The following is a 20,742-nucleotide window of genomic DNA, read 5'->3' as shown; positions in this document are numbered from 1 at the left end:
AAATGCACTCGTCCTGTCTATTGCCTGACAGTTGATTGTTGAATTGGGTGCATTATTTCTAAACTGTAAAAAAAAAAAAATTATAAAAGTTTCCATAGCCCATTTCAGCTTGGACCTAAGGCAAAGATAACAGAAAAAAAGAAAATGCTCTTCCAAAAAACCTACTGGATACAGAAGCCACAAATTCAACGGTGGGCTTTCCCTACCTCTCAAAGGTATACTCGCTTTCTGCCCGGAAGAAGTAGACGTGGGATTTGAACTGAAGCTTGAAGACGTACTCCTTAAGTATACTGTCCGTCTCAGCCGGGGTGCTGACCGTGTAGCCCAGCAGCGGAAGGCTGGCCAGGGGGAAGTCGTCCTACATCCGGGGGGAAGGCAAACAGTCAGAGACGCGCCGCGTCGGAGGGATGAAGACAGATAGCCTCGCGGCGGGGTTATTTTTCCCACCCAGCGAGCTGAAAGCCACCATCCTTCACTTTTTAAATCAGAGCAACTGCTTACGCAAAAAAGCCCAGTGGAAGCCATCTGTACTCCCCAGCGGAGAGGGAGCCTCATTCGTCTCGGAGATAAGCGAGTGTTAAGTATTTAGGCCACCTCAGAGTCGCAGCGAGTGCTTTTATGCCCCCTATAAATCACCGGCGGGGAGCGCGGAGCCGAGCGGCACCTTGTTTCTTCAGTCAGGCGGTCCGCGGCAGGCACGTCGATATCTCAGTTTTATTAATGAGGTCCTTTCACAAAGGCAATAGAAATCAGACTGACTAACCGCCACCGCTTCCCAACAAAAAAAGACGGCTATAAACAAAAACTGAGCGAGTGGGCGCTGGCTGGTTTAGAGCTCCAGATCCGCTGGGCTGAGCTATGGTGTGCGAGGTGCAGTACCTGGTGTGTCTTGTAGAAGAACAGACAGAAGTTGGTGAAGACCACCCACAACTTCTGCCAGCCGTTGCTGTTCTTGAACTTCCTCAAGAGGTACCCGGATAGTTGGTTCTGGAGGAGGGAGACACAGGAAGAGATGGGTTAGGTGGTAGAGGTAGGGAAGATTTAGATTAAGAGACTATGTACTGCGAGCCGATATAGTTTAGTGCTATACTGTGTACGGTTCTTTATTCCAGCTTCAATCAGTGAATGTTTGAGGGAAGGTTTAGCGAGGCATGTTCTTTAATTTCAATATTCAGAAATGAGCCAGAGACATTACATGGAGTACAAGATGAAATCAACTGACCAGATAAAGCACTCGCTTGGGAAACAAACGAGGCACAAAAGTAGCACAGCAGTGAGGTATAGCAGAGGTTACAGTAGAAAGCGGGCCTGGTGCAAAGCCGTTAAAGGGAGCTCTGGGGCCAGAAGTGTACCTGATTCATGCGCAGGTAATCAGAGAGAGAGAGGTTCTGGTTGCGGTACCAGCACACGTGAGTGATGGTGTTAGGCCGCTGGCCCTGACCCAAGAGATAACGCGGGGGCAGCTCTGGGGAAATGGCCGGAGAGCAGAAGACTGAGGAGAGCCGGCGGAGGTGGGCATCGTGGAAGAGGGGAATGGAAAAGACACAGAGCGAGAGGTGGAGAGAGAGAGAGGAGGAGAAAGACAGAGACAAAAGGAGTGTTAGCGCAGTTAGCAGAAGGCGACAGCGAGATGGGTCAGTGTCTTTCCAGGGTCCGATGGTGAGCTGTTAGCCAAGAAGGGGGAAAAAAATGAACGTATCTTCATGCAAATCAGGAAAGGACCGTGGTAGAAAAAATACATACCTTCCTGTCTGCGAGTGTTCTTCTGACAACACATTTCTACGGCCTCAGTCTATCCCTAGCATTACCGGTTGTGAGACTCAGTGCACAGTACTCCCAGTAAATAGCTGTTAAATGCGCAAGAGAATTCTCTCCCACCCAAGCACTGGAGAGATTTGAGAATGCAAGGAAAATGCTGAACAGAAGCAGAATAGAAAAGCAGGGGACAGGACTGTGGGGATACAGGGAGGCTGATTTTGGGAGCCAGAGACACAGACCAGAATGTGATCTGCAATAGCAGCTAAATCATTTGGTAAGACAAAATAGATGCACAGTGCACAATATGCACAATATCAACTACTGGAATTTGGTTACATATGAGCACAGGATGCAGTAATGACATAATCCAGAAGGTGGAGCTAGAGAGAAGCCTAGCTCTCAACCTTTCACATCTGTCAATAATTCTACATGTCAATCTATAACTGTTTTCAGCTCTGTCCAAGTACCTAGCGCTTGTACAGACAGAAACCAAAAATGTGGTCCATTTACACGCAGTTGTTCTGGTGACAGAGGTCATCGAAACTGACAGGTAAATAAAGGAGAACTCTTGCAAAATTATCGTACATCCAAAAGATCAAAGACTTTAGGTAGCATATCGATCAACGGGTGACAAAAAGTGTGTCGAAAAAGTGTGCATAGGATAGAGAAGTCATCATTGCGTGCTCTGCCTGGGGAGTGTGTCTCTGGCAGAGAGGGGGAGGAAAGGGAGGAGTCGGAGGAAGAGAAGGAGGAAGAAAGGGAGGGAGGGAGGGAGGGGTACCTCCACGGCCAGGCTGTGGTCGGACATGGAGACACTGGTGTTGCGGTGCCAGCACACGTGCATGGTGGTGTTGGCACGGTGGTGTGTCTGCTTGTCCAGGGAACTGCGGGAGGAGTGCGTGTCATCCTCAGACTCCTGCTCCAGAGAAACCTCGTCTGACGACCCTGCTGGCGAGGAGGGGGTGAGGGGGAGGAGGTGCAGAGGGAGGAGGGAGGGCGTGGGAGGGGGATTAACTAGGTCACGACAGGATAAACTAAGGGGAACACGCATGTTTCTGAAGGGATTTACCTCCGCCACCAGCACCTGTCGGGAGAACTGTCACACCGTGAACACCACACAAAACCCCCAGCAGGCAGGATTGTGCTGTAGGGTTCTTCTCCACTTAAAATGTCCAAGCTCAATAAACAGAAAAGTGCCGCAGAATATCCAATTTTTCATAATAAAATGTGGATGTGAGAGAAGGAGCAGCAACAAAGGTGGAGGGGGGGGGTTTAGCAGTACAATAACCTTCAGGTGGGGGGGGGGGGTTAGCAGTAAACTAACCTTCAGGTGGGGGAGGGAGGGTTAAGCAGTAAACTAACCTTCAGGTGGGGGGGGGGATTCTTTTACAACCTTGTATATGACATAAAATTACCAAAGACAGCTTTGCCTCTAAAACTCTCCTTAAATTACTTAAAAAATATATTTTAGCACTTTCTACTTCAGCTGTTCTGTTCTCAAACGCTGCAGCTGACGTGAATAACGGGTGTTTGTGTGTGTGTGTGTGGGGGGGGGGGGGGGGGGATTCTTACTGTTAGAGCGATTGGACAGGCTGGGGTCCATGAGGAGATCAGATTTTTCATGGGACTTCTTGGACATGTCAATTGCCATGTTCAGGTCCTGGATCCACTTCCCCATCTCTGCTTTGGAGCTGAAAGCAGAGAGCAATATACCAACTATATGAATCAACCAAGACTAAATTGTACATGCAACTTCACACTGGTTTATCGGGCAGTTGTACAGGTCAGTGGCTATGTAAAGTTTAGAGGCGTGGGGCTGATTCAGATCCACACTCACCTGGCGGCCACCACGATGGTCCTCTGCGCAGAGTAGATGGTGAAGCAGTGGGGCACGGACCACTCATTCTCATTTTCCTCCACCTGGGGATGGGGAGACAGTGGGTCATGTGACCAGCACAGCTGATTGTGGCTGTGGTGTTTGACAGCCCAGAGCTGACCTTGCTGCTCGTGGTCTAACCCTCTGCAGATTGTATTTCTTAGGTATGAAACGTATAAATAGAAATACATTTTAAAAATCCTAAAATATTGTATACATGCGTGTGTGTGTGTTTGTGCACGTGTGTGTTTTCTACACTAACTACCATACTATCAAATTGCTTTTCTCATTGATTCCACATGAAGAGCACTCATGACTCACAGTGGTACCTGTACCTAACAGTCATGTAGCAGTGCGCTGGACTGTACACAAGCACGGGGGGGGAGGGGTGCTGTAGGTCTGACTACTGAACAGGAAGCCACTGAGTACTCACCGGTGCGTCCAGCACTATGAGCTGCAGCCAGGAGTGAAGCAGAGATGGGCTGATTAACTGCACAGAACCCCAGGCACTACTACCACAATGCCCACTAAAACCCACACTACACCCCACACTACACCCCATGCTACAATCCATACTACACCCACACTCCACCCTACACCCTACCCTACACCCCACTCCACACTACATACCACACACTACACTCCACACTTTTTGACACAACTGAGGGGACGGTCATCACAAAAAATATATATATATCCTACCAGCTTCCCGAATAGGTGAATACATCCAATATGGCTACCTGGCTCATGATCTCAAATACCAAAAAATGTATAACATTTGAATTTGAGCTAAAATTTAATCTCATTGTACACAGCCATCCAGCTCTAGCTCTGATTTGTCCTTTGCTTGGGACAGTCCCTCAGAGGTGGGTAACAGGATCCACATAAAATGGGTAACATGATCCACACTAATGGCAACAAAATGACAAGTTCTTCCTCATATAAGTAAACTACATAAAAATACATTCCTAACACAAACGAAGTCAATTCCGTGAATGAGTAAGGATAGTTCTTGTCACCCTCTGCATGTGAAGTAAGGGTCTGCTAACCTGGTCCTAAAGAGACATAGGGCTAATCCCCTATTATTTTCCTATGGTTTATTTGTATTTTTTTCACTGTACATTTGCTTGATTACCTGTGAGATGGTAAATTGTAGAGACTTGAAACTTGGCACACTCATCACAAATGTGTGACACAAAACTCCCCCTCAAATATTGCCTTAATTGGCCACACGGTGGCGCTATAATCAAAAGTTACACAGAATCCTCTTTCATGTAAGAACCAGAACTCCAATACCCATAGTCCAATTCACAACGAATTGGTCAGGATATTCCTTGGAATGAAATGAACATGGATGAAAAAGAGCGTGCAAACACACCATAATGGGCTTTTAGCTAATTTGCATAAATATGTAAACCATTTTTTCACAAAGGCTTCTTTTCTGTTTTTTGCTCAATTTCCACCAAACTTGGTACTTTAGTGTACCTAACCAATCTATACTTGGTAAATATATACTTGGACAATACCTAAGGGAGCTGTGAGCCAATTAATTTCAGATTGGGTGTGGCCTATCACAGTAATGATTATAACCCATTGACCATTCATCCAGTTTGTCAAAAAACTCGAAACACTTTCACCAATATAACCCATGGTTATTGTTCTCAATAAGCACCACCATGACTAGTTAATATTTCGACTAATAACCAATTTCCCATAGACATCCATACACGTACAGAGGGATACACGAACCACAGTGAGATGAAGCGTAGCCTGAGTCATACAGACAGCATGCTGGTACTCACGATCATGCCGTAAAGAGGCAGCTGGCCATGAACTTTGAACTGGTTGGTAGCAGTCACCCCTTTGCTGGTGTACAGCAGCATGTCTGAGAACTGACAAAAATAAAATCGGTAAAAGACCATTAAAGTAATGCCGCAATGTAACCAGTGGTGTCCAGAAGGGGACCGTTCGGATACAAACTCTTGATTCTAAATGCTTACTCACCAGGAAAAACATCCTCTGTTGCAGTCCCTTCTTTGTCAACTTGTACAGGCATCCCTCCCGGATAAACTCCTGGGAAGCAGAGAGGCATTAGACTTGCTAGAGAAACAGCCACTGTCTACGGACCACCATGTCACTGAAGCGTCATTGTGAATGTCACGCCCCATTTTGGAGAAAACTAACTCGCTCCCACCAAAAACAGTGAAAGAGGAAGAAGAAGAAAAAACTAAACAAATGCCCACAAGTTGTTTTGTTGAAAAACCCCAATTTGCATTTTGCACGTTTGCCATATCCAATCGAAGATCCAAAAAAAAAAAAAGAGCCATATGGCCCTGGCTATTAGGAGAGAGGACAAGGAAAGAAAGCTATTGGGGATCTGGCATTTCCGCACACTTAAGCTGGGTGTGTACTTGCTAAGAAGCCAAACTCAGCCAAAATCAAACCCAAGATGAACACGGCATCAAATACAAATTTAGATTCTCATTGTGGCTTCAGAGTGTTCCTGTAGTGACACTTCACACCAGTGGAGGGCGCAGATTCTGATTCTGTGGTTGTTACAACCACGAGAAATATGGAAGTGACAACATTTGCCGTACCAAGCACAGAAAACAAGAACGGCTGTACTGTAGTGAAGGCAGAAACTTTGATAGATGGACATTGATTATTTTGTCTGCTGAATGCCTGGATGTGCTGTGGTGGAATACAGTATATCACACCCTCCCTCCCGGCTGTTAGGCTGTGGACAGGGCTGGACTCACCCTCCCTGGGTCAGTGAGGTTCTCGACCCCAATCAAGTCCCTCTGCAGCTCCGTCAGTTTCTGGAAGTTCTCCAGCCGGATCAGGCTGCTCTGGAGCTGGGTGGCCATCTCAGTCACCTCGTTCAAGGCCTCTGTAAGGCAGTCACATTCATGAAAACATGCATGCACATACACGTACATACACCCACGCACACATTTAATACCGAGGAAGGAAGAAGAGAACTAGGAGGGTGGCCTGAAGATATCCCAGATAAATGAACAGACAGTCAGTACTGCAAGGAAATTAATCTCAACACTATCCATACATTTCCTGGCAAAATCATAGTGAGCTGCTAGTGTATGCACACGTGCGAGCACAATGATCCTTGCAGTTGATGTGGATGCGGTGCATGTGTGTGTGCGCATGTGCACGTGTGTGTGTGTGTGTGTGTGTGTGTGCGTGTGCATTTGCACACACTAACCTTTGCAGTCTTCGTGGTCGCTGTGCGTAGCGGGGTAGTGTCTGCACAGCCGTTCCAGGATGAGCTTGTAGTGCATGAGGCGCTGGATGGGCTTGAGCAGGAAGGTGTTGAGGGGCAGGTAGCAGACCTTCTGCAGCTCAAACTCCTTGTAGACCGCCTCCAGCTTCTTCAGCCGCTTGGTGGCCTTCTCCAGTTCTGTCAGCACCTCATCGTGCTTCTGCAGGTAGCTGGTGAACTCCTGAGACAAATGCATGGGGTGCCAGACGCATGAATGCCAACTTCTGAAATACTCAACTACAGCGAAGTTGAACACTACCCAGCCCAGGTAAAATAGGTGCAGTCAAATTACATACTAATCGTGCATGGTTTGTCAAGTCTCTATCAAACAAATGAAATGTCCAGCAGAGGTACAGCTGTCTGCCGGTCCCTTTAACTGCCCGTGCCTCTGCAACTCCAGCCCTACCTTCAGAGCACACATGTTCCTCAGCATCACGTCGCCAACTCTCTGGTGGTCCCCTTTCGCGTGTGCGTTAGAGCGCCCCTCCCTGGTGATAACACAGAACAAACATTATGCTGTTAGGTTCTTCCCACCGTCCTATTTTTTTTGGATGCGTTGCCTTTCTGGAATGCGTACGGAGAGGAGGCACAGACCAGAGAGCCAGCCTCTGCTCGACCTCCTTGAGGAACCCTCGATGGAACTCGTAGATGGGGTCGATGTTGGAGAAGAGCAGGTTCATCAGGCCCTCGGGCATGGCGTTCTCCTTAATCACAGCGCTGCGGAACCACTGAAAAAAGCAGGGATGCATAAAATTGACCATTCTGCAACATGCTCTTCAATCTTGAGCAGTGCCCGCTGACACGGAATGGCACTCACCACCGTAATGACCTCCAGGTCTTTCAGATACGTCCTCTCCGTGGTCAGTATCTCTTTGGCAATGAAGTAGGCCTTGTCAGTAGGGTTCCTCTGTGTGTAGATGGATGTAGACAAGTCAACACAACTGGCTTTGATAGTCCGATTAGCTCAGACCACAAAAAAAAAAAGGCTCTTTACTCTAAAAATCACCATAAAACAAGCAGGCATTACATACATTGTAAGAAAGGATCATAAATTGACATCAACCTTAGGAGAAATTGCTAGGTGCTCATTTTCACTAAAATAACTTTATGGTACACTGGAAGAGAGAACTTTGAATGAATTGCACCATAATTCATTAAATATATTTATTCTCAAGTTTAATTCCAGTTATTAATTTATTATTTCTCAAATCCCACAGAAGATTATGCGCAACAGAAAGCTCTGAATGTTCGAGCTGGAGGTCGGAAGGCAGGTAGGAAGGCAGTCCAGGAGAGGAGGGGTTGATAACCAACAAAGCCCTGGCAGCTAACAAGATTTCCATTTTCACAATGGACCTGCAGTCAGGCTGGCCTTGCGGGAAATGGTGACATGGAGGTGTTTGTTTAACCACAGCGCATGCACCAAAGACAAAGCAGCAGTGTGAAGCACAGTTACGATTGCAGTGGCTCAATCCAACTGTCATGTAGGAAGAGAAGAGAAGAAAGGGTTCAGCACAGACGGTGCTTTTCTCATTCCACCTCAGTCAAGCCTCCGGGCCTAATACAGCGCAGACTCGTTCCGAAATAATCCGAGGCAGAATGGGAAAACACTGTTCACAGGTGAAAAATGGGGAGGAACACAAAAAAGGCTCCTGACAGGGAACATGAATCAGTGACAACTGCAGCTTGGGGCTCCTGGATCGAAGCGGCTGCAGGGGATGGGTGACAGCACACTGCCGAGAAGGGAGGACGGGGTGCGGGTGAGGGGGATGGTGTACCTTCCTCCTACCCTCCTCCTCCTCCTCCAGCCTGGCACTGCCCACCTCGCTCAGGACGGGGCTCTGCAGGGGCGAGGGCGCCTGGCCGGGGAGGCTCAGCGTGGACATCTGGAAGGAGGGCGAGAGGCAGAGGGGGCTCTTGGAGTCAAAGGGTGACAGCTGGGGGCTGTCCGTGGGTGACCCTGCGGAGGAAAAAAACAATCTCAAGCTGCGAACAAAACACACTCCGGCTCACTTCACCACCATTAACAAGCAACACAAACAATCAGGGGTCAGTGGACTGCTGCAGCTACGCATGGCACGCAATGACACCACCTCAACGTGACCCAAAGGTACTATGTCCTGCTGCAGGAACCACCTTTTTAAATTTTCCTAACTCATAGAATCAGAGAACCCCTGCAGATTTAACACATGTACAATTACACATTTGATTAAGATCAAGATTAATTTACTTTATTGCCATATAAAAACTGAGAGGGATTTGTTGCAGTGCAGCTCAAAAAGACAACACAGTCACAATCCACATACAATACACACCGTCTCATTATAAATCATTCTCAATAATCGATGTACCACAAGGATCATCCCACAGCTGAATTAATAATCATAAAAATGTCCAATAAAATAGTGTTAACATTTTTACATCTTTTTATCATCAGCGAAAGTTTCACCTTTCTGCTTAAACTCAAACTGAAAGAATTAAAATCTGCCATGTTTGAGTAGTCTGCTATAACCCGGAAATAAATATTTCCAGAAAAAACCAGTCAGACCTGCTCTGTCCTTATCCCTCCGAGCCTTTTGAAATACCACAGATGTAGAGCAAAGGGGATTAACTCTGGGTCTGTTATTGTGTGGAAGATTTGTTTAAAAAATGTTCTGTTAGTTCACAGTAACTAAAAAGCTATCAGATACCTCTGAGTAGGTGATTTAACATTTACTCCCCAGACTTTGAGAGCAAGCACAGTGACATCCAAAATGTGACTCTCTGAAATGTGTTTCAGGCAAACCTGTTCAAACATTCACAAAGTGAAATTTAGCCAAACATCCGCAAACCCCAGAGGAAACTCACATACGGTTAACCCTCCCGGCGAGTGGTTCAAACACAAAACTTCTGACAAAGTTCACCGACAGAAATAAGCTTATGGTAAAAAATTGTCAGCATTTTTAATGTTCACCGTTGCATACACTCGACTTGAAAAGGGGTCACAGGGGAGGGATGTAAAGTGGAACAAATAACGGTTCTCACATTCTAGACTTGTTTTCAGAGCTACCACCCTTCAGAAAGGAGCCCGGCGATTTATCACCGGTACTGTTTAATAAAGCCGATAAAGTTACACAAGCTGAACTGGGCGAGCCTTTGAAGTCTGGGAGATTTATCTCGGTAAAGAGTGCAGCGAATGCGCCTCTTAACCGGCGAGGGGAGACGAGCGCGGGGGGAAACGAAACGCACACTCCACGCTGCGTTCGCAGATCCTGCCCAGTGCCGGGATCCCGCAGCTGTTTCCCCCGCTTCTCGAAGGAATAATAAAAAATAAAAAAAAACACCCTCACAAGCAAAAAAAAAAAAAAAAAAAAAAAGGAAGAGCAACAAAATAAAAGGCGGCTCCGTGACCCGGAACCGATTCCTGGTAGCGGCTTATCAGGAATGCAGTCAGCCCGGCTGCAGAAGAGCGGGTTTAAAGTTTAACCACCGCGCCCTGCGGGGGGACGCTCCGCCAGGAGGGTGGAGAGCGCGGTTTCTGGGGAGAACGGGAGGGGAATGTTTTGGCTGGGAGCCTGAACAAACACGGAGCGCTCTCAGCAGGAATGGGGCTGTGGAATCTGGCATTGGATAGGAGAGGAGCCCCCCCCCCCCCAGCACCGCCGTTTCCTTCATGGGACAAGCGAGGGCTCCAGACATGTGCCAAATTCCAGCATATGTTGAAGTAATAAAGGGCCTGCTTACATCGCTCCAACAGTGTTCCCCTCTGAATGGGGGAGATGTACAGTTTGTCAAATGCTTCCCTACTGCTGAGGCAGTTTTTTTTTTTTTTTTTTAATAAGTTAACCTCCTCTGTACAGAAGACCATCGCACCGAATGACTCATTACCAGAGTTCACAGCGCCAGACTGCTCGTCAGAGTGCTGTGGGCTTTCTGCAGCCGGGCCATAAAAGCATGCCTTTTCATTTGTTTAATGCAGCTCACCACAAATAAAACAAATGCGGTTTAAGCCTAAGTTCACTGCCAAGAGCTTTGGAATAGCTCATTGTCAATTCCTGTGATTAAATGCACAGTCCAAAAAAAAAAAGTGACGTATACACATTGCAGTGTTAGCTGTTTGAGGCGGATGAGAAAAACCATATGATATCTGGAATATCTGGAGGAGGTTGGGACCCGAAGGTCCCCAAGTAATATTTAGTCCCCACCCACTCCCATCCAGGCCGTGTGTAAAGGGGGTAAGTCTGGTCATCCTCTTCTCCTTGGCTGCGTCTCAAGTCTTTCAGACACGAGGGACAGTGCCGCTCCTCCAGTTGATCTCCAAAAGCTCCCACACTATCAGGGGGCAAGGTCTGGCTTTGCTCTTTAAGTCCCTGCTACACAGGAGACACTTTCAGCTGTCATTCCGGGTCCTTGTCTGGCCAAATCGGTGCTCTCATCATCTCAACTCCCGCTCTGTTTCCACCCACCTGAGCTCTGTACTAGCTTCCTCCCTTTGAAGATATACAGCAATAAATGAGCTAAAAAAAAAACTTTAAAAAAAACCAGCTTATTTTGATACAGCACACGAGCTCACTCTACAGTGGTGGTTTGTTCTGTAGCAAAAAGGCTTTTTACAATGTTTTAAAACACTCATATTGTGTATTACATCATTTGGTAATTTGGGGAACCAGTCAGTGAACTTTGAATGGCTGCAGGCATTCTTACATCCCCATTTCTACTTCTCAGATTGTTTCAAGATTTGAAGGCTCCGAAATGAATCTTAAGTCTGAAGTCCACAGTACCCAAAAATGATTATTTTATTTTTTTTAAAGAAACAAAATACACTCATACGTACACTTTTCTTTTACACCAGTAACCATACAATATATTTAAAAAAAAACTAATTTAGCATTTGATTCTTTAATTTGAATTACCCATTGCAATTCTGCAGACCCCGGAGAAGCTGATTGCTGTGGTCTCAACAATAACAAGGCATACTGGTAATAGGGCAAACTAAACAGATGGCAAGAAGAAAGCAAGGTAGATCTAAAAGCACTGCATAATCAACATCAAGGTGATCAGTTGTACTGTTAAGGCTTAATTCTCTACATTTGTTGCCTGAAGATTGCATGCAAGGTGAAATGGTGAACCACACTATCATGTACCCAGTCAAGCCTTTGGCTATTAGTCAGTTATACAAAGAGCTATGGTCATCACCTGATCAAGGCTGTCCTAATGCATAACTGCATTACAGAGATGAAATAAGTCAATTGTGATGTTGAAACTGTCCACCTGCTCTCCATGGAAGAGGCGATGACATTGTTTTATCCGCAAACAGTGGCGGAGTAGAGGTTCATTCATACAACTTAACAGGACTTCACAAAGAAAAAATTCACCCCATTATGCTCAATACATATACTGTTACTTATGTTTATTGTGGTAGTAATATATACCAATATGAGCGGATTCATTTTCATAAGCTTGAAATAAAACAAACACCCAGTAGCCCAGTAACTTTATCTTGCATCGTATTGAGCATTGTAGAATGGTAATACAATGCAAGATAAAGTTTTAAAGAGTTGATCATTGCATTGACACGCCAACTTGCTCGACTGGCAAGTATCAGCACATAACGTACAACTGATTTTGTAATCACAAAGATGACAAGTTGCCAAGAGCATGAATGCAAATTAACTTATATTTTTTTATATTAAACAGGTTTCTGGGCTACTGGGTGGCTCATCCTGTTAAAGCACCGTTTTAGTGCGTGGACGGGTCCCATGGTCTAGCATCGAATCTGGACTGTGGCAGTGCTGAATGTGGCTGGCAGACCCACAGGAAGACGCTAAATCGGCTCTAGCATCTCCCAGGATGACAGTACTTCACTGCCCCCTCCCCGGGGGTCCTCAAGTTATCTGTTGCGCTGCACATGAAACGTCTTCCTCCAACTCGTGCCTGTGCAAGCCTGACTTGCGAACTGTGGGATGATCAGATCTGACATCACATGCTTCGGAGGAAAGCACATGCTTGTCAGCACGCACTCAAATCGACAAGCGATGAGCGTTGCAGCATGAACATCACAGGAAGATCCAAATTTAAGAGAAAAGGCATTTTAAAAGGCTTTTTAGAGTTCTTCACCATCAGGAATATTCCAACTACGTTACACCTATCATGTTCTGAACATTTTTATTATTGTCGACAGACAATATAAATACCACATTTTTGGGTGAATTTTTCCATTAAGAGCATCTCAGAATTAGACAAAGGGGTACAACTGACTCACATCAAAAACCTGTTTGCTTTCAGTAATCTCCTGGGGTGCAGACCTTCACTGTCCAGCACAATGAAATTTGAGCACAACTAGACTGGGAGCAGCAATCCACTCCAGGGCTTCAGTGGAAACTTTTGAAAAAGCCTGTGTGAAGCAAGGTGGCCAAAATGAAAAGGAAGGGTGGTGGTGCAAATCTGCTTGGCGGTTATTTCTAAATCAAGAATCAATGCAGAGAGCTGTCTCCTCATTTCCATTTAACAGTGCTTGATCACCTTGCTTTGTCCTTGGCATCTACAAGGCACTTAAAATACACACAAGTAGTATGGGATGGGAAACACAATGCAGATGCCAGTGAAAGAACCCTGATATCAAAGAGTACCACAATTATTGTACAACATATTGTATATGATAACCAATCACATTATATAAATTGCTGCTGATAGGTGCTAAGATCAAACAGACTGATGCTGATGGGGGGAATTACAGTGAAAATACAGTTGACCTAATTTGTCCCCTAGCAGGGACTGTTCTTGAGAGACAGGCCTTTTTTTCTTTCTTACTTTCTTTTGATTCCGAGCGGACAAGTGGGGAAAAATCATGAAAGATTCTGAAATTCAGTTGTAGCATCAAAGTCAAATCAAGTGTAAGTGTGAGAAAGTACATGAATTTAGAAAAAAATTTTCTGGTGCTTGCAGATCCAACTTTTCTTACCTTTTATCTAGTGGTGAATGCTGAAATCAGCCCTTCAGTTTGTGGCTAGTTATCACCCCGCGTGAGCATCAGCTGCAAGTTTACTCCTTTGCATGTGTCAGGAAACCAGAGTGACGCGCTTTTGTGACACAGAATTGACAGTTTACTCATAGTTGAGCACTACAGCTTACTGTACATGCCACAAATCTGGCATGGAAGATCACGTTTCGAATGTCCTGTGACAGACAGAGGCTCTGCACTGGTGTACGTGGCATTGGGGGGGGGGGGGGGGGGGTCCTGACAGGTGGGCACAGTTGTGCTTCCCCAGAGTTGTGCTTCCCCAGAGACACCAGGGACTCAGTGGCTCAGAGACTGCAGTCTGGAGGGGGGGGGGGGGGGGGGAGCGGAGGAGCTAGGGGCCCGCTCCTCGCTCGCGACAGTAGAGAGGGTCCGAAGCTCACACTTGCCCCAAGCAGGGTTTCACCTTCTCAAAATGACAACGAGAATGGCAGCTACTTCATAGAGGTTTTAAACTGAACTCCATTTCTCAAATCTAAAAAAAAACCTTTCTTCATTCTTGTCAGGGCAAATAATCATCCATCTGTATATACCTACTGTAAATACTTTTCACATATTACATTCAAATAATAAAAAAAAAGAATCAAGGACTTCAGCAAATATATGTAAAGTTTACTCTGAAAAAATCCTTATAAAAATGTCCGAAAAATATATATATGTGAATACAGTCCTGGTGAATATATAGTTACAGGCAATGAAAATTAACATGCCAAGGGATATGTACTACAAGGACAGCTCAGAGCAGGCAAAAAAACCCCAAAAAAACGAGAGGACATTCGCCAATGTACCAGCAGGCGAAACGTGTGCCAGTCCCGAGCGAGCGCTAGAGAACAGGCGTGACCGAAACCTGTGGGGCACTCAGCCTGAGCTGCCGCGCCCAAATTCACACACACACACGTGAACACCGCGCGGAGGAGTAGCGGTTAGCCTGGCTTTTCCTAACTGTGCTAAGCGTCAGGTGTGCCTCGTCTGGCATCACGCGTGCGCGCGGCTGGTTGGCGAGGGACTGTGAGCGTAGCGGTCGCGCCCGACTGACACAGACCTCTCTTTTTTTTGCGGCTGGACTTGACACAAAAATCACTGCTGCTAACGCAAAGTTATGGTAGGAACCAGAGGTAAAAATAAGGTAATATCACAAGTTCAACAATGCCATGGAAAACACCAAGCTTCAATGCTACGGGCCATATCACCGACTGATTTGTGCACCAGCAAAATATGACAGCCAGGTTCAGAGTAGAAACTTTAAAACGAGCGCAATTCCAACATTCAGAAGGAAAGACATTTTGCTGACTAAGCTCTTATTAATAGGCAAGCAACTCACTGTAACTGTGATAAAACCATTTTATAACAACTAACCCGAGTGCAGTTTCACACTGATGCAGCTGTGTTTTTTCTTTTTTTGCCATAAGTGCTAAAAAAAAAAAAAACAGCTTCTAACACACAGAAGAGGAACCAAACGTATGAACACTGCCCTTCTCACAACATAGAAAAATCACTTCATTATGCAGGCAAATTATTACCTGACAGTGCTGTTAAATCATTTTGAAATTAAATTATAGCTACTGATTTGCTGTCAAATTCTTTTTAAAATCCCAACAGCTTAACAAAAAGTGTGAATTTTCACAGTAAAGTTTAAACATGTAAAAAAAAGGTTTGGCCTTTGGCATTGTTCATTGCCAGAAACCTCACTGTCCTTAACAGCCAAATTCTTCCAATGTTCTCTGTGAAAACTTACAAAGATGACAGCCTTTTTAATTTATTCATAAGCGCTTGCTTTTCCTTGAATAAAACATCTTTCTAACTACATGTAAAGGAACTGTGAATTGTAAAGGTCATGTCGTTTAAATGCCTTATTGCACCAACTTTAAGTGCACATTTAGCTAGTGGTTTCTGAAATGAGATTAATGAGCAACAACATTCCTTTCACTTTTGTTGTCTGAAAACTGCCAATACCGTGAAGACACAAAAGCCAGCTCATGTAAAAGCAGGGTCCTTTTCTTCTGCCTTTCCTGTTCCACAGCATATCCAGAAAAGATATAGAAATACTTCTGCATTCATTGAGTGAATTCCCACCATTTATCTATGTTCACTGTTGACTCAGTTCATTACAGTTACAAAGTTAATGTATCGTCAGAGCTGTTTAATACAGTATTGAGGAGGATATTCATTCTTTTCCTCAATAATCAGCAGATGGCACTGTTTCACCAAAACCCAATTAGTGGTAGGAGGAAAGTTTTGAAGTTGACCTAAACAGCACCAAAATCTTTGGTTGAAACTGCTTTGCACTATAGGTAAGATCATCTGAGGACTTAGTATAGGCCATGTTTATTTTAACAGATGCCCTGAGCTGTTCAAAAATCCCATTCAAAGGATCGTTCTGAGGTTAGGGTGTAGTCAAGCAAGGAGATCCTGCTCCTCACTGTGAATCATGTTTTTCATGTAAACGTCTTCAGAGACAACTATATATAATCAAGGATTCTTCTCTCAGAGCACACAATGAGCTTGCACTGTTAAGTATACTGCATTAAAGACATATGAATTGCTTACTGAGTCACAAAACAGCTATATAGTATCTGTTGACTTGTTTTCCATTGTGTAATAGTCAGGGGAAAATAAACATGGCATATAACTGGGACTTACCAGCTTTCAGACTGAGGACAATGATGGCACACTGATTTAAGACAACAAGGTTGGCACTTCAGATATATAAAAATATTGCAGGAAAATTAAATTTCACGACAATAAAAAATACATTCTTAAGTATGCAATAGAACTACTGTCTGACAATCAGCTGTCACACAAAAACACTTTCCTTCCAATAAAATAAGGCATTTGGCAATAATCTCTAATATGATATACAGGAGCATGGCAGCTACCACTCCCTTATAAACCTAACTGATCTCAACACAACAGATTTCAACGATGTCCAAGAGTAAAAAGTGACGAGTTGTGACGGAGTAATAATGTGACGAAACACAGGGCCTCGATATTACAAAAGAGCAAACCTAATGCTAATCTGTAGGTAAATTTAAAAAAAAGGCCCATGTAGAACCAACCCTCCATAACAGCATTTGAGCCTTGCATAACCTTTTCAACTGGGCAATGCAGAACAGAGGCAGATTACCTGGATCGGGCACTATTATAATGAGGCACAGCGAGATCTTCCTGTCCCTGCATTCTGGGAACAACATTCTGGGAGCCCCGTCAGCACAGGGCTCGTAACCACAGGCAACCACAGCACCAACAAAAAAAAAGTCAAATGTCTGCAAGAACAGGCTAATGACAAGGGCAAATCCAAAGCAGAGTGAAGGGAGGGGAACAATCGTGCAGCCCAGTCTAATAAATGTAGCGGTTAAAAAAAATCAATAGTTTGTATCAATAGAAATAGTATCAATAGTTTGAATTATACAAGAGCCAAGTAGTGCTAATTGCGAACCTGTCTAATGAATATAAGATCGTGATTTGACAGTGAATTGATATTGCAGTGCTCTGTCTTGTGTGGTGTGTGGAGAAATGCCCTGTGTCCCTTGGCAGATATGACTACTGCCTCAGGAGGAGCGGGAGGGAGTGTGGAGTGTGGTGTGGGTGCGGTAATGCACTCTACATTTTGATTTGGGTGATCTCAGGCTGGTCACCCAGTGCCATAGAGCGCAGATTGTGGCACTCGAGGAGGAAGCCCTCCATGTTGGGCCCGCCAACCAGGGGGTTATTGTAGAAAAGGTTCTGGTCGGGAGGCAGGCCGCCGTCCGAGCCCCAGTCCGAGTCGGAGTCGGAGCTGCCCGCGCCGGAGCCCTCGGTGGCCGTGGGGGGGTAGCTGAGCTGCTCCAGCTGCTCCACCAGGTCGCTGAACTGCATGGCCGAGCTGGCCTCCGACCGCACGGAGTACGCCGGGAAGTTGACCATGGAGCTGGCCTCCGACGGGTTGTCGGAGCCGGGCAGCCGGAGCGAGGCCAGGTCGGGCCCGCTGAAGCCCAGCGAGAGCGAGTCGGCCGCGGAGCTGAGCGGCAGGTTGTCCAGCGAGCTGCAATCGGACCGGTTGTTCACCAGCGAGCTGGTCTCCGAGCGGCCCAGCCCTCCCTCGGGGTAGCGGGCGGGGTCGCCGTTCAGTTCTTCCAGCCCCAGGCCGTCGTAGGGCCCAGGGTTGCCGAGGCTGCCCTCCCCATAACCAAATTCGAGCTCCTTCTCTGCTCCCTCGAACCCGTAGCTATACGCCTCCACGCCACCACCGAAGAAGGAGATTTCAGCTGGGTCGTCATCTATGAATTCCTCGGTGACCTGCAGATGCGGGTTTGCTATGGGGAAGGGGGGCCCCTTTCTAGCTCTGAGGAGCTCCGCCTCAAAAATCTCGGCGGTGAAAGATCCTTTCCGCTCCCCTCCCCCTACGCCAGCCCTCCCGCCCCTCCCCTCCTGCCCCGCATCGTCATTGCCATTTTGGGAGGGTCGTGGGTTGGAAGCGCTACTCTCTACACACACAAACGGGGGGCTGCAGTCTCCTGCCGCCCGGTTACAAGTGGCACCTTGAAAGGCGTAGTGAGGTGGGGGGGCGGCCTTGATGGGGTCCTCCTTTGGGGGGCTGGGTGGGCGGGCTGGCAGCTGCTGATGGGTGGGCTGGTTCGGGGGCTCCATCCGGGGCGGGGCACTGGAGGCGTGCAAGGAGTGGAAGGAGAAGTTGACCGAGGAAGGGGAGGCCCCGACCCTGAGGCTCTCGCTGAACGACAGGTTCTGAAAGGAGGGAGAGGGAGACGTGCGTCAGGGGTGCCATGCCGAGGGGACGGTTCAGTCAAAGCAATAAAAAGCGAGAAGTCTTCCGATGAGTTCTACCGACCTTCTTTGGCACGTCAGTCATCAGGGAGCGAGAGGACATGTGGATTCTGCTGTTCCTCCTGCCGAACGGAAAGAGTCAGAAAGCTCACGCAAACGCACAGGTATTGCCCACGGCAGTCAAACGCGCCTGTTTTGTGCTCACTACAGTGCGATGTGTGAACTTGGCAGGTGTCTGCTCACCTCTGGTAGGGTGTCCTCCGGGATCCATTGTCTCTCACGAAGTCCACCAGCTGCTTTTGAGTCCTCCCACTGAAACCCACAGAGATATGACCTCACACACAGAGTAACTGTGAGAAAACCTCTCTCCAACCGGTTATCAAATATGTCTGAGGATCTAAGGGGTAGGACTACTGTAGGTTACATGCACCACCTGTTTGAGAACAATGTGAACAGTACCTCATAATCAACTGTGAAACGGTACCATATGTTCGACTGCTGTGTGGTACCTGTATCTAAATGAGGAGCCTCTACTGAAGAGGATGGCTTTGGATTTGGGCTGTGGTTGGTCAAATAGGCGGAAGAATGAGTGGTACTCCACACAGTTCTTCCAGAACATCTTGCACTGGTCTCGGTTGGGCATCCGGAACTCCAGTGTGTCCTGGTGGGGACCCTGAAACACAAACAGGGGCCTCATTGTCTATATCACTCCATTGCACTGGCATTTTGCGCGGATTTTTAAGGACACCCTGCCAGCAAGGGCGACCTGGCAACACCCACGTGAGCGTCCAGGTGGAGCTTGATGAGGAACTTTTTCCTCTTGAAGCTCAGCTTGCGGATCTTGGACCAGTTGAACGTGTTTATTTTGGTATTTCCCTGAGTAAAGAGCACAGAGGGGACACGGTGAGGACAGAGATCCCAACTTTCACACCGTCACTGTGTGACCAGAGGCACGAGGCAGGTGTCGCGCTCACCTGGAACACCTGCAGGCCCATGTGAGCCACGCTCAGGTTGATCTTGGTTCCCTCGCGGTCAGCTGCCGGGTGGAACCGTACGCCGTACATCTCCAGCTTACGAGCGATCTCCAGCACCTGGAAGTCTGACTCGGCCGGAGTCTGGCCCCTGTGTTGGGACAGAGAAAAAAGAATAGGATCAAGCGTGGACCTTGAACTTTAATTAATTCATGAATGGACACGGGTCACCTGAAATCCAAAATGACACCTTTACTCTTCTTACATATGAGATTAAACCAATGAAAATATATAAGTGTTTAATGTCAGTGATAACCTGAGCAAACAGGCCCTGTTTTTACCATGTTCCCTTTAACCCAGAGTGGAATCTAGAGAGAATCATCTCCCTTCTCCCAACCCCTCACATCCCCCCACCTTGAAATATCTTCAGTGTACGATTACAGGATGCCATCATGTGACATCATGTGAGAGAAAGAACGCCATCAAGCCCTCCAAATGTTTTCCTCCAGGGAAAAACTAATCATGGTAGCCTGGCTGCACGCCAGATCATCAACGCATTCTAATTTTGCTCATCCCTTAAGCGGAGAAATCTCCTTATGGCCCTCCCGGGTCCTGCTGACCGTATGGCTAATAAAACAGCACCGAGCTGCAGGGGATTAGGCAGCGAGCTGGGAACCCAGCGTGAACTCGTCATTGGCTAGGAGGGATTAAAGCATGTTCCCGAACAGGCCAAACCCACGACTGCATCGCGGGGACCGATGAGACAACCCTGCTGAGCAGTAAGCGAACCAGGACAGGAATTTGGAGGGGACGGCACCTGAAGAAATTATCCACAGGGTTATTAAAACAGACCCAGGGATTACACTTGCATGTGCAAGTCCGGGAGTTTGTGCGTGTAACTAGTTGGACTTTGCGTGTCTACCTAGATATCTAAGAATAGGTGTGCCACTTTGCACTTTTCCAGAACAATATCCCACAAAATGACCTTATCAGAGATCTTTGAACTCCGGTGGCGTCACCACCTTAGGCACACTAAATTAAGACCAGTACGGATGGTGGGACTAGATGTGCGTGATTTTCAAAGTCCTCCCCTGAAGGAGCAAAG

The 20,742-nt window shown here is 46.6% G+C and overlaps 1 protein-coding gene across 6 annotated transcripts in view; it reads right to left on the bottom strand.

Moving 5' to 3' along the window:
• farp2 (FERM, RhoGEF and pleckstrin domain protein 2) overlaps window positions 1–20,742 on the bottom strand; it is a 51,005-nt gene that overhangs the window by 2,676 nt on the left and 27,587 nt on the right. Inside the window, exons 8-28 of one of the 6 annotated variants that reach the window (XR_004764712.1) lie at window positions 19,641–19,788; window positions 19,447–19,542; window positions 19,176–19,339; window positions 18,910–18,978; window positions 18,731–18,788; window positions 18,423–18,627; window positions 8,687–8,868; window positions 7,729–7,818; window positions 7,506–7,639; window positions 7,318–7,399; window positions 6,855–7,092; window positions 6,394–6,524; window positions 5,639–5,707; window positions 5,437–5,526; window positions 4,068–4,088; window positions 3,596–3,678; window positions 3,331–3,449; window positions 2,540–2,706; window positions 1,353–1,492; window positions 880–987; window positions 334–358 (exon numbers count right to left, since the gene is read on the bottom strand). Coding sequence is in view for 5 of the 6 variants with exons in the window: in XM_035412684.1 (XP_035268575.1) it covers window positions 207–358; window positions 880–987; window positions 2,540–2,706; window positions 3,331–3,449; window positions 3,596–3,678; window positions 4,068–4,088; window positions 5,437–5,526; window positions 5,639–5,707; window positions 6,394–6,524; window positions 6,855–7,092; window positions 7,318–7,399; window positions 7,506–7,639; window positions 7,729–7,818; window positions 8,687–8,868; window positions 18,423–18,627; window positions 18,731–18,788; window positions 18,910–18,978; window positions 19,176–19,339; window positions 19,447–19,542; window positions 19,641–19,788 (2,406 nt within the window). In the remaining variant the exon portion in view is untranslated. Of the gene's footprint in view, window positions 1–206; window positions 359–879; window positions 988–1,352; window positions 1,493–2,539; window positions 2,707–3,330; window positions 3,450–3,595; window positions 3,679–4,067; window positions 4,089–5,436; window positions 5,527–5,638; window positions 5,708–6,393; window positions 6,525–6,854; window positions 7,093–7,317; window positions 7,400–7,505; window positions 7,640–7,728; window positions 7,819–8,686; window positions 8,869–18,422; window positions 18,628–18,730; window positions 18,789–18,909; window positions 18,979–19,175; window positions 19,340–19,446; window positions 19,543–19,640; window positions 19,789–20,742 lie in introns of those variants that run through there. The other 5 variants (XM_035412684.1, XM_035412685.1, XM_035412688.1 and 2 more) reach the window with 5 other exon arrangements.

This window comes from Anguilla anguilla, chromosome 4 (assembly GCF_013347855.1).
Source record: "Anguilla anguilla isolate fAngAng1 chromosome 4, fAngAng1.pri, whole genome shotgun sequence".
Taxonomy (NCBI): Eukaryota; Metazoa; Chordata; class Actinopteri; order Anguilliformes; family Anguillidae; genus Anguilla; species Anguilla anguilla.
Note: the sequence above shows the minus strand (reverse complement) of the source record. Positions and strands in the feature narration are given on the sequence as shown.